Below are 18,447 nucleotides of genomic sequence, written 5' to 3'. Positions count from 1 at the left end.
AAACAGGGTTCACGAAGTTAATAACTTGCTAGTAACAGATGACATTCATATTCTGACTATCTCTGAAACTCACTTAGACAGTACCTTTGATGATACAGTTGTAGCAATACAAGGTTATCTGCCTCACCTAAAGCCCATTCTAATGGGAAGCTGCTATTGACCACCAAATGCTAACAGTCAGTATCTGGATAACATGTGTGAAATGCTTGATAAGGTATGTGATAAGGGTATATTTTCTGGGTGATTTAAATATTGACTGGCTTTCATCAAGCTGTACACTCAAGAAAAAGCTTCAAACTGTAACCAGTGCCTGCAACCTGGTTGTCAGTTAGCCTACCATGGTAGTTACAAACAGCTGTCATGACTGTACTGATCAGGTCAGGTTACAGGAGACCACAACCCTACAGATTATCTCTCAACCCCAACAGAGGAGGAGAGATCCAGGGGTCTGAAGATGTGGGATTATGACCCCTCATGCCCCTGGTAAATCTCAGGCCACAGACAAATTCATTTGTCCTGTTACTATGGAGAACCAGCCTCATAACATTAAACATGAAATAAAGGGACTTTGGAACAATGGTTTCCATCAGCCACAATGGTGGTCTTGATGATAGATGGAATAATGAAAATGTATGTCAATTTAGTATTGTTATTCAAGGTTAATAGATGACGTTATTACGAAAACATTGGAACGTCAACAGTTTACCCAGTATATGTTTGATGTTTATACATTGTACGGAAAATGTCCAAATCAAAGAGAATGTTTTGGTAAAGATGAAATGTTATAAATGTATAAATGTTAAATTATTCGTCTAAAATTGGATTTGAGTAAAACCCAGAACGCAACACAAGTTTGAAGACAAAGAAATATTTTTCTCCCCAAGCTACGGATGAGTAGCTGTGTTTAAGCGGGTGAATTCAAGCCGGACCCCCTAGCATCCAATCCCAGCGAATCGTGGTATATAAACATTTCATTCCTATGCTGTGAGCTCTGAGCTACAGAGCTGTCTGTCCTCAGAAGACCCCTTCCAGAGCAAGGGTGAGGGAACAGACTCCTGAGCCAAAAGGACACAAACATTGTGAGGACGACCAGAAAGGTGCGCCGGAGAAGTGCGTCATCGAGCAGCCTGAACGGTCCACGCAGAGAATCCTTGGAAGTCTTCCCCACGTAATTTCTAGTACATTTCTAGTAAATAAATATTCAACTAAGATTGGTGTGGTACGAACTCATTGGTGAGACCCGGTGAGACACGGACTATACGACGTTCAGAACGGGATTGTAGAGTTAATTGGTTAATGGTTAATTATCGGCTGTTGTAAAATCGATATTCTGATATTCTTTGAGTTAATTTAGGAAATAGAAACTCAATAAAAACTAGTTTTCCCATGTTGCCCCAGGTTAATGAGTTAATAATTGCTTGATTCAGTTAATCAGTTAACTTTTAATCATTCGATGAACAACAGTCGTCACATTAATTAATACAACGTCACGACACAGCACAGGAATGAAATCAATATGTATTAATTACTAATTACTAATTGCAGCAGAAATGTTATTGAAAGCAGTATCCAGATCCATCGGATGTAGTGATCATAATATAGTAGCCATATCTAGGAAAACCAAAGATCCGAAGGGCCTAATATAGTGTACAAGAGGTCATACAAAGGTTTTGGATTCCTATGTTGTTGATGTAAATAATATTTGTTGGTCCATGGTGTGTAATGAGGAGCAAACAGACGTTGCACATTACACATTTATAAAATTGCTTATCCCAGTTACTAATAAGCATGCACCCATTACTGTAAAACTGTTAAATCCCAGTGGACTGATGAGGATTTGAAGAATTGTATGGTTGAGAAGGATGAGGCAAAAGGAATGGCAAATAAGTCTGGCTGCACAGCCGATTGGTAAACGTACTGTAAATTGAGAAATCATATGACTAAACTGAATAAAAAGAAGAAACTACACAATGAAAAAGATAAATTACATAAAGAAAAAGGCAAACTCAGCTCCATCATTCATCACAAAACCGACTGCTATTGCCAATTTAATGTTTTTTTTTCTTTGGCAAGATTAGCAAGTGAGTGTGGAAGAGGTGGAAAAAGTATTGTTGTCTATCAACAATGACAAGCCACAGGGGTCTGACAACTTGGATGTAAAATTACTGAGGATAATATCAGACGATATTGCCACTCCTATTTGCCATGTCTTCAATTTAAGTCTACTAGTGTGCCCTCAGGCCTGGAGGGAAGAAAGTCTTTCCGCAACCTAAGAATAGTAAATCCCCTTTACTGGCTCAAATAGCCGACCAATCAGTCTGTTACTAACCCTTAGTAAAGTTTTGGAAAACATTGTGTTCGACCAGATACAATGCTATTTTACAGTAAACAAATTGACAACAGACTTTCAGCACGATTATAGGAAAGGACATTCAACAAGCACAGCACTTACACAAATGACTGATGATTGGCTGAGAGAAATTGATGATGGGGGCTGTTGTGGGGGCTGTTTTGTTAGACTTCAGTGTGTCGTTTGACATTATCGATCATAGTCTGCTGCTGTAAAAATGTATGTGTTATGGCTTTACACCCCCTGCAATATTGTGGATAAAGAGTTAACTGTCTAACAGAACACAGAGGGTGTATTTAATTGAAGCCTCTAAAACATAATCCAGGAGGAATCAGGAATTCCCCAGGGCAGCTGTCTAGGCCTGTTACGAATCCCTTTTGGCCCGACAGTCTAGGGGGATGGTATAATGAGACCCGTAACATAACTCATGCAAATTATAATAGTGACAAAGTAAAAGTGTGAACGAAATAACCACGACAACTGAAATCTACCGTCAAACTCAAGGTTTATTTGAAAACACACGGTAATGGGGGGGGGGGGGGGGGAGCAGGAAAAGGGGCTGAGCCGGACCCAAGGAAAGAAACAATAAGTATTCAAAAATACCCCTAAGCTGGACTAGCCTACTTTAACCTGTTGATGCTCTGGGGGCGCAATTTCATTTTTGGATGAAAAACGTTCCCGTTTTAAACAAGATATTTTGTCACAAAAAGATGCTCGACTATGCATATAATTGCTACCGTTCGAAAGAAAACACTCTGACGTGTCCAGAAATACAAAGATCTTCTCTGTGCGTGCCCTATAACGTGAGCTTCAGGCAAAACCAAGATGAGATGGCATCCAGGAAATGACAAGGATTTTTGAGGCTCTGTTTTTCATGATCTCCTTATATGGCTGTGAACGCAAGAGGAATGAGTCAACCCTTTCTGTCGTTTCCCCAAGGTGTCTGCAGCATTGTGACGTATTTGTGGGCAGATCATTGGAAGATTGACCATAACAGACCACATTTACCACGTGTCCGCCCGGTGTCCTGCGCCGAAATTGGTGCGCAAAAGTCACCTGCCAGTATTTTTCCATGCGATACAGAGAGGAAAGCAAGCTTCCACGAACTGCATGTCAATGAAGAGATATGTGAAAAAACACCTTGAGGATTGATTCCAAACAACGTTTGCCATGTTTCGGTCGATATTATGTAGTTAATCCGGAAAAAGTTTCACGTTGTAGGTGACTGCATTTTCGGTTCGTTTCGGTAGCCAGACGCAATGTAGAAAACGGAACGATTTCTCCTACACACAGACGCTTTCAGGAAACACTGCGCATTTGGTATGTGACTGAGAGCCTCCTCATTGAAAACATCAGAAGCTTTTCAAAGGTAAATGATTTTATTTATTTGGTTATCTGGTTTTTGTGAAAATGTTGCGTGCTACATGCTACACAAAATGCTATGCTAGCTTTGCATACTCTTACACAAATTAGTCAATTTCTATGGTTCAAAAGCATATTTTGAAAATCTGAGATGACAGTGTTGTTAAGAAAAGGCTAAGCTTGAGAGCAAACGCATTATTTTAATTTTATTTGCGATTTTCAGAAATCGTTAACGTTGCGTTATGCTAATGAGCCTGAGGCTTTAGTCACAAACCCGGATCCGGGTTGGGGAGTTTCAAGAAGTTAACAGCTAACTAACCAAAAATACAGTGGGTGGTCCGCCCAGTTCTAAATAGTGTATTTCACAAAGTCTACCTATGGGTAGTGTATGCCCGTGGGCGACTTGTCTTGGTTCCCCCTTTTCCCACCAGCAAACAAACAAACACCATAACCAAAACAATACTCACAGGTGATGACAAAGTGCTATGGAGGTGCTCAAACAAAAGAGAGGTTAATACATAAAGCGAGAGTGAAACACAGAGACCTACAGACATGGCATTACAGAGAGATTGAGCTCCACAGCAAACAACTGACAGGGGTTTTAAACAAAGGGAAAGGAACGGTGATTGGGTAGGAAACAGGAGGAGGTTTGTCTTCTGATTGATGATTGGTGACTGATTGGGGAGTGATGATTTTCACCTGTGAGGGGAGAAGGAGAGAAAAGAAACACACACACACAGGATACACACACAATATACTAGTATCTGTAACAAGGCCCCTTACTTTTTTCAATCTTTCCTAATGACATGCCACTGGCTTTGAGTAAAACCAGTGTGTCTATGTATGCAGATGACTCAACACTATACACGTCAGCTACGACAGCGACTGAAATGATTGCAACACTTAAGAAAGAGCTGCAGGCAAGGAATAAGTGAGTCCTGAATATTTCACAAAACGAAAAAAGCATTGTATTTTGGACAAATCATTCACTTAACCCTAAACCTCAACTGAATATTGTAATAAATCATTTGGAAATTGAGCAAGTTGAGGTGACTAAAGTTCTTGGAGTAACGCTGGATTGTAAACTGTCATGGTCAAAACATATTGATAGAAGCTAAGATGGGGGGAAGTCTGTCCATAATAAACTGATGCTCTACCTTCTTAACAGCACTATCAACAAGGCAGGTCCTAGAGGCTCTAGTTTTGTCGCACCTTGACTACTGTTCAGTCATGTGGTCAGGTGCCACAAAGAGGGACGTAGGAAAATTGCAATTGGCTCAGAACAGGGCAGCACAGCTGGTCCTTGGATGTGCACAGAGAGCAAACTTCATCACTACTTGGATTTATGAGAGGTATTGACATGTTTAAAGCACCGAGCTGTCTGTTTAAACGACTAGCATACAGCTCGGACACCCATGCATACCCCACAAGACATGCCATCAGAGGTCTCTTCACAGTCCCTAAGTAAGAGCCATGACTACATTTAACTTTATTCCACATCAGATAACTGATGCCAGCAGTAGAATCAGATTTAAAAAACAGATAAAAATGCACATTATGGAACAGCGGGGACTGTGAAGCAACACAAACATAGGTGCAGACACACACGATAACAAAAGCACTAAACACACACAAACACATGGATTTTGTGTAGTAGATATGTAGTAGTGGAGTAGGGGCCTGAGGGCACACACTCAGTGTGTTGTGAAATCTGTTATGGATGTATTGTAATGTTTTTAAAATTGTATAACTGCCTTAATTTTGCTGGACCCCAGGAAGATTAGTGTCTGCCATGGCAGCAGTCGATGGGGATCCATAATAAATACAAATAGACAGGCATGTGCCTTTCCAAATGATGTCCAATCAATTGAAGTGGACTCCAATCAAGGTGTAGAAACATCTCAAGGATGATCAATGGAAACAGGATGCACCTCGAGTCACATACTAAAGGGTCTGAATACTTATGTAAATAAGGTATTTCAGTTGTTTATTTTTAATAAATTTGCAACAAATTCTAAAAACTTGTTTTCACTTTGTCATTATTGGGTATTGTATGCAGATTGATGAGGAAAACATTGTATTTAATAAATTTTAGAATAAGGCTGTAACATAACCGAATGTGGATAGAAAAGGTGTGTGCAGCAGTAGTTATATAGGATGAGCCTTGACTAGAATACAGTATTTACAGCTGAAGTCGTAAGTTTACATACACCTTAGCCAAATACATGTAAACTCAGTTTTTCACAATTCCTGACATTTAATCTGAGTAAAAAGTGGGTCAGTAGTTTACATACACTCAATTAGTATTTGCTTTTAAATTGTTTAACTTGGGTCAAACATTTTGGGTAGCCTTCCACACGCTTCCCACAAAAAGTTGGGTGAATATTGGCCCATTCCTCCTGACATAGCTGGTGTAACTGAGTCAGGTTTGTAGGCCTCCTTGCTCGCACACACTTTTTCAGTTCTCTCCACAAGTTTTCTATAGGATTGACTTCCTTGCTCAGCGGCCTTTCAAGTTATGTCGATACAGGACTCGATTTACTGTGGATATAGATACCTTTGTACATGTTTCCTTCAGCATCTTGACAAGGTTCTTTGCTGTTGTTCTGGGATTGATTTGCACTTTTCGCACCAAAGCTTGTTCATCTCTAGGAGACAGAACACATCTCCTTCCTGAGTGGTATGATGGCTGTATGGTCCCATGGTGTTTATACTTGCATACTATCGTTTGTACAGATGAACGTGGTACCTTCAGGTGTTTGGAAATTGCTCCCAAGGATGAACCAGACTTGTGGAGGTCTACAATTTATTTTCTGAGGTCTTGGCTGATTTCTTTTGATTTTCCCATGATGTCAAGCAAATAAGTATTTGACCCCTCTGCAAAACATGACTTAGTACTTGGTTGCAAAACCCTTGCTGGCAATCACAGAGGTCAGACTTTTCTTGTAGTTGGCCACCAGGTTTGTACACATCTCAGGAGGGATTTTGTCCCACTCCTCTTTGCAGATCTTCTCCAAGTCATTAAGGTTTCGAGGCTGACATTTAGCAACTCGAAACTTCAGCTCCCTCCACAGATTTTCTATGGGATTAGGGTCTGGAGACTGGCTAGGCCACCCCAGGACCTTAATGTGCTTCTTCTTGAGCCACTCCTTTGTTGCCTTGGCCGTGTGTTTTGGCTCATTGTCATGCTGGAATACCCATCCACGACCCATTTTCAATGCCCTGGCTGAGGGAAGGTGATTTGACGGTACATGGCCCCATCCATCGTCCCTTTGATGCGGTGAAGTTGTCCTGTCCCCTTAGCAGAAAAACACCCCCAAAGCATAATGTTTCCACCTCCATGTTTGACGGTTGGGATGGTGTTCTTGGGGTCATAGGCAGCATTCCTCCTCCTCTAAACACGGCGAGTTGAGTTGATGCCAAAGAACTCCATTTTGGTCTCATCTGACCACAACACTTTCACCCAGTTGTCCTCTGAATCATTCAGATGTTCATTGGCAAACTTTAGACGGGCAAGTATATGTGCTTTCTTGAGCAGGGGGACCTTGCTGGTGCTGCAGGATTTCAGTCCATCACAGCGTAGTGTGTTACCAATTGTTTTCTTGGTGACTATGGTCCCAGCTGCCTTGAGATCATTGACAAGATCCTCCCTTGTAGTTCTGGGCTGATTCCTCCCTGTTCTCATGATCATTGCAACTCCACGAGGTGAGATCTTACATGGAGCCCCATACCGAGGGAGATTGACAGTTCTTTTGTGTTTCTTCCATTTGCGAATATTCGCACCAACTGTTATCACCTTCTCACCAAGCTGCTTGGCGTTGGTCTTGTAGCCCATTCCAGCCTTGTGTAGGTCTACAATCTTGTCCCTGACATCCTTGGAGAGGTCTTTGGTCTTGGCCATGGTGGAGAGTTAGGAATCTGATTGATTGATTGCTTTTGTGGACAGGTGTCTTTTATACAGGTAACAAACTGAGATAAGGAGCACTCCCTTTGAGAGTGTGCTCCTAATTTCAGCTCGTTACCTGTATAAAAGACACATGGGAGCCAGAAATCTTTCTGAGTGATAGGGGGTCATATACTTATTTCCCTCATTAAAATGCAAATCAATTTATAACATTTTTGACATGCGTTTTTCTGGATTTTTTTGTTGTTATACTGTCTCACTGTTCAAATAAACCTACCATTAAAATTATAGACGGATCATTTCCTTGTCAGTGGGCAAACGTACAAAATCAGCAGGGGATCAAATACTTTTTTCCCTCACTGTACATAGGGCATCAGTCTCTAAGGTGCAGGGTTGAGTTCCGGGTGATAGCTGGCTAGGAACAGTGACTAAAGTTCAGGGCAGGATACTGGGTGGAGGCCGGTTAGTGGTGACTATTTAAAGGATCGGACACTTTTTTTTTCAATTTTCACCTAAATACCCAGATCTAACTGCCTGAAGCTCAGGCCCTGAAGCAAGAATATGCATTTTCTTGGTTCCATTTCTTCCTAGGTTCCTGCCTTTCCGGGGAGTTTTTCCTTGCCACCGTGCTTCTATGTCTGCATTGCTGCGAGGGTTAACACGCTTAAATGTCTTATTCGCTTTGGCCACGGAGACGACAGCTTACAGTCCCCGTGAGCGGCGGTGGCCCACGTCGGCGGCACTGTGTTTTCCTCAAAGTGGGCGAAGAAAGTATTTAGCTTGTCCGGGAGCAAGGCGTCAGTGTCTGCAATGTGGCTGGTTTTACCTTCATAATCTGTGATTGTCTGGAGTCCCTGCCACATACATCTCGGTTCTAAGCCATTGAATTGCTACTCCACTGTGTCTCAGTACTGACATTCTGCCTGTTTGATTGCCTTATGGAGGGCATAGCTGTACTGTTTGTACTCATCCATGTTCCCAGTCACCTTGTTGTGGTAATGTGGGGGTTTGCACTTTATTTTTTGCAAAAATGCTGCCATCTATCCATGTTTGTTTCAGAACCTTGTAGCTGTCCCAGAAGGGGTAGCAGCTATGGTCAAGAATTCTTGATGAGCGAGTATTGCAGGCGATGTATTGATACAACTTTGGTAGTCCCCAGCTACAATAAATGCCACCTCAGGATATGCGGTTTCCATTTGGCACATAGTCCAGTGTAGTTCCTTGAGAGCCGTTGCGGTGTCGACTTGAGGGGGAATATACACACGACCGAAGAGAATTCTCTCTGGATGTAATGAGGTTGGCATTTGATAGTGAGGTATTCCAAATTGGGAGAACAAAAGGACTTGAGTTCCCATAAATAATGTGTTGGTATACTGTGGTATACTGTGCAACTTTCAGGGTTTGAGTATGACACCCCAACCCAAAATATTGGGTCCTCCCAAACTCTAGCTCTACCACCATTTCTTGGTCCTGTACCACATGTTTCATAAAGTGCCCTTTAGATCGAATATGATTGTCCATTTCAATAAATTATTGACCACAGAGTGAATATATTTCTCAACACAAGATCAAATACGATTTGTATCAATAAAAAAGAGTGAGAAGTATTAGTTAAAGTATTGTCGAAGATGATTTATGAACCAGTATTTTGCAATTCAGTGTAATGTTAAAAATATAACCTAATACAATTAATAATTACAAATGAATACAAACAGTCAAATAAAATAGTCGATATAATGAACATGTCTGTTTCGTTCAATCTTTGTTCAGCGATTGGACAGAAGTCAGATTAAACAATGATGCCTGCATGTTTATAACGCTTTACATTAAGCTGTTGAAATACCACATAGCTGAAATATCTACCCCTTTGATAACATCTGATTAATTACCAATAACTTCACAGTACCTACACCTGTAACAAATATGGATCACAAATAAAAACATTTAATTAGCTCTAGACTAACTGCGTTGTCTATGGGTAACTTAAGTGTTACCCAAATGTTTTTCATTGACACATAGAAGCCAAAGTTATACAGGTGTGCTATCAGTGACATGCAGAGCTAGAACGTTCTGTAGTAACAAAAGTACACACTGTAGCTGTCTGAGCCCTGTATATGGCTCTTCAGCACAAGCAATAGAACCATTTTGTAAAGTGATAACATTGTAAGATTACATTACACTGTTTTATTTCAAATCAAACATTTTGCCGGAAACACAAAGAAATTGCTTTTAGAAACTTAGTTTTACAGCAGAAATAAAGTGGTCTAAATATGTAAAAAGAAGAAAATGAACACCCTCGGGCTGCAATTAGTTAAATTAAAGGTGCTAGAGTAGACCTTGATGCTCTTCCCCAAGCTCCCCTCACATGGCTTCTTTCGTAGTACCAGTGTGCTTTCCTTTGTCCGCAATGGGCCGGACACTACAGTGGGGTTCACTTCAGAGACACATTGAAAGATGGAAGCCTGTCCTTCATATTAGAAAAGTGAGCATGTTTCTCACCGGTTCCAATCCAAGTGCCAATTCCGTTTAGCAAACTCCAGGCAGTGCTATAGTCAGATGACATGATAATAGAGCTCTTTGGCCATGCACACCAGCAGTGGATTTGGCGTCGAAAAACGGAAGCATATGGAGAAAAGTGCTTCATCTTATGGGGCTATTTTGCTTCCACTGGTCCTGTGGCCCTTGTTAAGGTTAAAGGCATCATGAACTTTACCAAGTACCAGGACATTTTAGCCTGAAACCCGGATGCCTCTGCCAGGACTTGAAAACCCTGTGGTTTGAATTGAAGAGGTCAGTCCATAGGAGCAGATGAAGGATATCAAGGATTTGGTAAGATTGGTCTAAGATCCCTCCCATCATGTTCTCCAATCTCATAAAACATTTTAGAGAAAGGCTCAGTGTCGTGCCAATTTTTACTCTTTTCTTTTTTATATTTTTTTGTAATACTTCTAAATAAAATATTTCTCTGAGCAATTGTATTAGTATAAAATAAACGTTCTGCTGCTTGGATAACGTATCTTGGATGACGTCCTCCTCTGAGACCAGGTTGCTTGTTGCACCAGTAGGAGAATTATAAAGAGAATTCATGCTGGCAGTTAAGGGAACTAACAAAGGTTCGGACATTTACGTTAAAAGGTTAGGAGAACTAAAACAACAAAGGTTAGGCAACTTTACGTAGCAGGTCAGGTGAATTGGCATAAGCTTATAAAATGTGTAGGAGATGTTTTAGCTAAAATGCTACAGTTGTCCCAGACGCAACCTGAACACGCAACCTGTGGATTGCTAGAAGGATGCGGATTATGCCTACACATCCTCCCCGACCAACCTCCCTACTTTCTGTCTAAAGTAACTAGTCCATTAGGCCAGGCTGAATATTCTATAGGGCTTTCATCCAGAATTGTTAATAAGAGTTATATTGTCATGCCTATTACAATCGCCATTATTCTCATATGTACACAATATATAATAAATTAACTACAGTGAGTTTTTGTACATGCTTATATATTTCTTAAAACTCTAATGTAAGGAAAGCTTTGTACATAAGGCATAGAATATGTACAGACCTGGTCTAAATTAATCAGTATCAAACATCTTCTTGTCAAATATTCACACTTTGGCAACATAACAGATAGTATATACAAAAAATACAAATACAAATATCCTAGAATATATAGGTTTATATATATAGGTTTTAATCTTTGAATAAAAAAAACGAAATAATATTAATTGATATCTTCAAGAAAAAAACGATGTTATCAAAACATGCAATTACAGAGCTTTTCAGTCCAGCCATTGTCATGTACCATCTATCTTTGGGGGGCAAATGACCTCTTTAGGGCTAAAGCTGTCCTTGTTGCAGGGTTCCTAGGACCAGACCATCCTTGAACTCAGGTTCCCCATTTTTCTGCCTTGGCCCTGACCTTTGACCTGGGACCAGCTCACCTGGTCAGACAGCCATGAGGAGTAGAGACACCACAGTAAGCCCCACACAGCCCCTCTGGCCTAAGTTCTCTCCCCTCTACACTTTGGACTCGCTCTCTATATTAGCAATGTCACCGTTCCTCTCTGTCTGCTCCTCTAGCCCTTCTTCCTGGGTTACCAGTGTAGTATGCTTCTTCTCGCGGCCCTCGGGATCCAGCACCCCCTGCTGGCTGAGCTTGCTGGCCACAGACCAGGTGAAGGGCAGGTGGATGCGGCAATTAATCTCAGCCAACTCTCTGGCGCTGCAGCTGGGGGTGTTGGTCTCGTGGATGTCGTGAAAGCTGTTGTAGTCCACCTCGTAAAAGCCATCCTCCAGGGTGAGCACCGGCATGAAGCGGTAGCCCCACTTTATCTCGCTGGTCACATACGAACTCCTGGCCTGGCAAGTCATCCCTGTGGGGACAGAGAGAAGACGGAACTTAGCCTCCTCTAGAGTTGACAAAAAAACATTGTCTCGTTGTGGATATGACTCATTCAATGTCAGAGTCATTACAACATAATGACACAGGTCTACTAGCACTTTATGAGAAATAATGTTATATCATGTTATCATGTCATTGTTAGGTGTTAGTATCGGCGATCTCTGGCTAGGGCCGTATGTGTTGGGAGTGAGTAAGTTATTAAATGTCAATACAGTTGGACACTATAGCTGTGGAAAACTGAGCACTCAGTAATATATACAGCCCTATCCAGTCCACCCAACACTCAGGAAGGGTCGGTGTATTGAACATACTATACAGAGACTATTAATAACTCTTAATTATGAACATAGCCACTAACCATTTTACCTTTCATGCAGCAGTACATTGTAATTGTACCTCAAGCACTTTGCCCAGATTTTATTGTCACATTAGAAGAAATGGTGCTGCTAGGCTCTGTGTGTAGGGTAAGTGAAGCCGTCCTCTAATATATTTCATAAGGAAAACAGCTTTCTCACTACTTAATCATTTGTTGGGTCAAATATAATGACATGTTAATAATTAGATCTAGAAAGCATCTGAATTCCTTGCCTCATTACAACAGAAAGCTACATTCTTAGAGAACATAATAAGAGAAATTTCAAGTTGGCAGTTAAAAATATTTTTTCACGTATAAGGAGAACTGTTTTAGAAGTGGAACTTCTACAACATTAGATGAAAGACTTTAAACAGTAATTCTTACACAAGAAGAAGAGCCATTAATCATTAACCTTCTTTTGCCTACAGCTGTGAGTTAATTTTTTTTTCTGATCCGTCAGGTTTCATAAGACATCCTAATAAGAAACCGTTAAACTAACACTGAATGACAAGCAATGTCCCTTTGACACGTGCAATGCTGCAGGGCATCAAAATGGCACAATTATTGAGATTTAAAAATATTTATAAAGTGGAGGGAGGTCAACAAGGCAATGAACATGCGATTAAAAAATAATTGGTGTTTTGGAGCAAATCCATCAACAGGATATTGAGTAAAGCGAAGAGACGGTATAAAGGACTATATCAAGTGTGTGTGTGTGTGTCTGTATCATGGTAAGGGAGGAGGGACTGGTACATCTCGTACTGCAGTTTCATTTGGCTGATGATGCTGATAATGTGCAGCTCCAATGAGCAGCTGGTGCGCTGTAGAAAGGATGTGGCGTACCTTCAGGGCTCCAGCAGCATGGATGCTGAAGAAAGCCTGCTGCTATGAGGTCTAACACATAGGTTTCTAAAACTACAAGCCATCCCAAAAAAGTATGAATTTACAGAAAATGTAAAAGAAGTGATATAATTATCCTGCTTGGAAAGAAACCATTACAAAATGTTGTTTTCTTTCATGTCAGACCCTAAATTCCAGGCCGCACAGTACAACACACGCATTTCATGGGCTAAAACATTTCAATAATGTTTTCATTGAAGACATCCAGGGATTGGAATTGGATATACATACAGTTGAAGTCGGAAGTTTACATTGAGTCATTAGAACTAGTTTTTCAACTACTCCACAAAGTTCTTGTTAACAAACTATAGTTTTGGCAAGTCGGTGAGGACATCTACTTTGTGCATGACACAAGACATTTTTCCAACAATTGTTTACAGACAGATTATTTCACTTATAATTCACTGTATCACAATTCCAGTGGGTCAGAGGTTTACATACACAAGTTGACTGTTCCTTTAAACTGCTTGGAGAATCCAGAAAATTAAAAAAAAAGACAAACCTGGAACATGAATGTCTGGCAGACACATAACCACACAGTTTGCTCATCCTGCTGTGGATACATGTGTATATGTGTTTGTGTTGCGTACTACACACTAACAGCCCTCATATGACGGAACAGGTCAGCCGTGAAAATGGCCACAAGCTGTTCCTGATTCGCATCATGCCTTCCACGACCTTTCGACCTCTCCCCTTTCACCCAGAACATTCTCCTTTACGCCACTGCTGCTTCGGCTTATACAGGCCCTTGGGCTGAATGACAGGGCACCGCTCCGACTGTCCGTCTACTATTACTTCAGCCGAGCATGCAAAACAGGCCACTGACCGAATAACACACAGTGCATGGTACACTCAAACAATTATTAAACTTTGAGTCTGGCCTCACAAAGTTCACATCTCACCTCTTTTTCCAAAGTATAGTACCTTTAAATTATGGGGGGAGGGAGTGAATTGATGGTTTCAAATGTCACCTGCGGTACCACCTGTCCACGTTGGTAAATCTGGTCTTGTATTTAGTCTACACAATATCAACTACTCACCTTCAACTTTCCCAAAACAATGACTTCCCTTGAATCTCCCATTTCTCTCAAACATTTTAGAAAAAGCTGTTGTGTAGCAACTCACTGCCTTCCTGAAGACATAAATTACGTATATGAAACGCTCCAGTCTGGTTTTAGACTCCGTCATAGTACTGAGACTGCACTTGTGAATGTGATGAATAACCTTATAATGGTGTCAGACCAAGGCTGTGCCTGGTTTACATCTTATCTTTCGGAAAGATGTCTCTGTGGATGGTTTGTCTTCAAAGGTCCGTTTTAGGACCGCTATTGTTTTCACTATATATTCTATATATTCACCATATATTCTACCTCTTGGTGATGTCATTAGGGAACGCAATGTCAACTTTCACTGCTATGTAGACGATACACAGCTGTACATTCTGGTTAAACATGGTAAAGCCACAAAAGTTGCTAACCTGGGAGCCTGTGTTTCAGACATAAGGAAGTGGATGGGGCATTTAAAAAAAACTTTTAACCTCAGACAAAACAGAGATGCTAGTTCTAGGTCCCAAGAAACAAAGTGATCTGTTGTTTGATCTGACAATTCATCTTGATGGTTGTACAGTCTTCTTGAATAAAACTGTGAAGGACCTCTATGTTCCTCTGGACCCTGATCTCTCTTCTGACGAACATGTAAAAAATATTTCAAGGGCAGCTTTTTTTCGTAACTGTCACACTCTGATCTGTTTCACCTGTCTTTGTGATTGTCTCCACCCCCTCCAGGTGTCTCCCATCTTCCCCATTATTCCCAGTGTATGTATGTGTTCTCTGTTTGTGTGTTGCCAGTTCGTTTTGTTTTTCTTCAAACCCACCATCGTATTCTCCTGTATTCTCTAGTTCCTGCTATCTAGGTTTCCCGGTTTTGACCATTTTGCCTGCCCTGACCATGAGCCTGCCTGCCGTTCTGTACCTTGCAACACCCCCCTGGATTACTGACTTGTGCCTGCCCTGCCTTGAACCTGAGCCTGCCTGCCGTTCTGTACATTTCGGACTCTGCTCTGGAATACTGACCTCTGCCTGCCCTTGACCTGTTGTTTGCTTGTCCCCCCTGTTTTCGTAATAACTTTTGTTACTTTTAAACTGTCTGCTTCTGGGTCTTCTCCTGAGCCTTGACAGTAATATTGCAAAAATCTTCAGTTAGTGCTAAGTACGGCTGCTAGAATCTTGACTAGAACTCCAAAATGTTATCATATTACTGCAGTGCTAGCCTCTACACTGGCTTCCTGTTAAGGCTATGGCTGATTTCAAGGTTTTACTGCTATCCTACAAAGCATTACATGGACTAGCTCCTGCCTATCGCTATATTTTTGTCCTCCCTTACATACCTACACGTACCCTACGTTCACAAGCCTCCTTATTGTCCCTAGAATTCCTAAGCAAACAGCTGGAGGCAGAGTTTTCTCCTCTGGAGCAACATTTTTATGGAATGGTCTGCCTATTCATTTGAGAGACGCAGACTCTGTCTCAACCTTTAAATCTCAACTGAAGACTAATTTCTTTAGTAGATCCTATGATTGAGTACAATCTGGCCCAGGGGTGCGAAGGTGAATGGCAAGGCACTGGAGTGATGAACTGCCCTTGCTGTCTCTGCCTGGCCAGCTCCCCTCTCTCCACTGGGATTTTCTGCCTCTGACCCTATTACGGGGGCTGAGTCACTGGCTTACAAATAAATTAAAATCAAACTAGTACTAGTTCTATTCCATGCCATCCCTAGGAGTGGTGCGTCACATCTGCCAGGCTTTTTTCGCGCTATACTCAACTTGAGTGGGTTGAGTCACTGACATAACATTCTTGTCCGATTTTGCGCCCCCCTCATGCTCGTGCGGTGGAGGAGATCTTTGTGGGTTACAGTCAGCCTTGTCTCAGGGTAGTAAGTTGGTGGTCTGTTGATATCCCTCTAGTGTTGTCCGCGGGTATTGTCTGACAGTGCCACAGTGTCCCCCCCCCCCGTCTCAGCCTATAGAATGTATGCTGCAATAGTCTATGTGCCAGGAGGCCAGGCTAAAATTCCCCTGTCTTATCTGTTGTCCTGTGTGAACTTAAATATGCTCCCTCTAATTCTACCATCTCTCGCTTTCTCTCTCTCTCTCTCTCTCTCTCTCTCTCTCTCTCTCTCTCTCTCTCTCGCACGCTCTCTGTCTCTCTTTCTCTCCCCTCCTGGAGTACCTGAGCCTAAGGACCATGCGTCAGGACTACCTGGCCTGATGACTCCTGGATGTCCCTGTCCCCAGTCCACCGGTTCGTGCTGCTGATCCAGTTTCTGATGTTTTTCCTGTGGCTATGAAACCCTGACGTGTTCACCAGACGTGCTACCTTGTCGTGCTGCTGCTCCAGTTTCAACTGTTCTGCCTGCGGCTATGGAACTCTGGCCTCACCGGATATGCTACATTGTCCCGGACCTGCTGTTTTTGACTCTCTCCCTTCTTCTCTCTCCCTCTATCTCGCTCTCTCTCCACCTCTCTCTCTTTCTCTACCGCAACTGCTGTCTCGACCCCTGAATGCTCAGCTATGAAAACCCAACTGATATTTACTCTTGAGGTGCTGACCTGTTGCACCCTCTACAACCACAGTGATTATTATTTGACCCTGCTGGTCATCTATGAGCGTTTGAACATCTTGAAGAACGATCTGGCTTTATTGGCCATTTACTCTTATAATCTTCACCTGGCACAGTCAAAATAGGACTGGCCACCCCTCAAAGCCTGGATCCTCTAGGTTTTTTCTTAGCTTCCTGCTTTTCTAGGGATTTTCTCCTCGCCATCGTGCTTCTACAGTACATCTGCATTTGTGCTGTTTGGAGTTTTAGGCTGGGTTTCTGTATAAGCACTTTGTGACATCTGCTGATGTAAAAAGGGCTTTATAAATAACTGTGATTGGTTGATTGCCTGACACCTGTAGTTACCTCAACATATAGAGATTAGAAAGACTGATGCCCTGTGCACTCATGCCTGGTGCGTGTCCCCATCTGTCGGGGCATTGGGGGACACATAGTAAACTGGTTGCACAAATATGGAGAGCACACTATTGAAATTCAAGAATTACCAGGAGCAGGACATCACAGCGAGGAAGATTAAGAAGTTTGAGCAGCACTCCAATGACTATGAACAAAATTAGGTGTATCTGTAGAGAGGGAATCCACATCGAGGACATGCAGTGATGTCAGAGACTACCCAAAACAGGTTACCCTACCTCCACACTTAAGTGCATCTTCTCTTGATGCAGATTCAGATTCCAGCTATGATTCCCATGAGAGTGGATTTTTTTTAGGACTCAAGCGAGGGGGAAGAGGATACCCTCAATGGCCCGACAGGGGTCAGCAGCACCGCGGATGTGGAAGAAGTGTAGGAGGGGCAAGAAGAACAGAGGCGCAAGGCTGCAATTGGACATGCAGTCAGAATGCCTGAGTGTGATTAACCTTTCTTCACGTCCCATCATCACTTCATGTGAGTTGGCGTTGAGTAAGGGTTTATCTTTCACCCCCACTGCATCATGTAATGACTTTGACACCACAATAGAATTTCAGAAATTATTTCCAAATGTGGATGTGTCAAGTATGGGTGAGACAAGTGTTCAGACTATGGGTGACACAATAGAGAATGACATTTCCACCAGAACGAATACCCCGTTTTGAGCCAAATCCACCTTTTTTCGGCCAGATACAGAAATCCCTCCCTAGAAACATACTGCAGATTGGTGGAAAAAGATGTCTCAGATTTTGAATATTTAAGTGAGAATACAGAGTCTGCATTAATCTCCCTAAACAGAGACAAGCATTGGATGTTTAAAAAAATGATTCCACTTTGATAGTACGTAATTGCTGACAAGGGCGGAGCTGTGGTGTTGTTAAACCGTGATGACTATGTGAATGAGATCTGGGGACAACTGAACACCGCCACTTTCTATCAGAAATTGTCACGTGACCCCACACCACTGTTCAAATATGAGATTCACTGCAAGCTGAAGTCTCTTGTGGAAAGTGGAGACATTATGCAAAAAGAATATGAGTTCATGAAAGTAGACTATCCAGTCATTAGCTTTATTCACGCCTTACCAAAATACACAAACTACTGGATAAGCCACCAGGGAGACCTGTTGTGGCCTCCATTGGCTCA

At 41.9% G+C, this 18,447-nt stretch overlaps 1 protein-coding gene across 1 annotated transcript in view; it reads right to left on the bottom strand.

Annotated features, from left to right (window-relative positions):
• Positions 1–9,227: 9,227 nt before the first annotated feature.
• The window catches only part of LOC135548690 (G protein-activated inward rectifier potassium channel 2-like), a 114,614-nt gene continuing 105,394 nt past the window's right edge, over positions 9,228–18,447 (bottom strand). The window contains exon 3 of the mRNA XM_064978527.1: positions 9,228–11,990. Within this exon, the coding sequence (XP_064834599.1) occupies positions 11,635–11,990 (356 nt within the window). The 3' untranslated portion in view covers positions 9,228–11,634. The remainder of the gene's footprint in view (positions 11,991–18,447) is intronic.

The sequence above is a fragment of the Oncorhynchus masou genome, chromosome 11, assembly GCF_036934945.1.
Source record: "Oncorhynchus masou masou isolate Uvic2021 chromosome 11, UVic_Omas_1.1, whole genome shotgun sequence".
NCBI classification, from domain to species: domain Eukaryota; kingdom Metazoa; phylum Chordata; class Actinopteri; order Salmoniformes; family Salmonidae; genus Oncorhynchus; species Oncorhynchus masou.
This window is presented reverse-complemented; position numbering and strand designations above follow the sequence as displayed.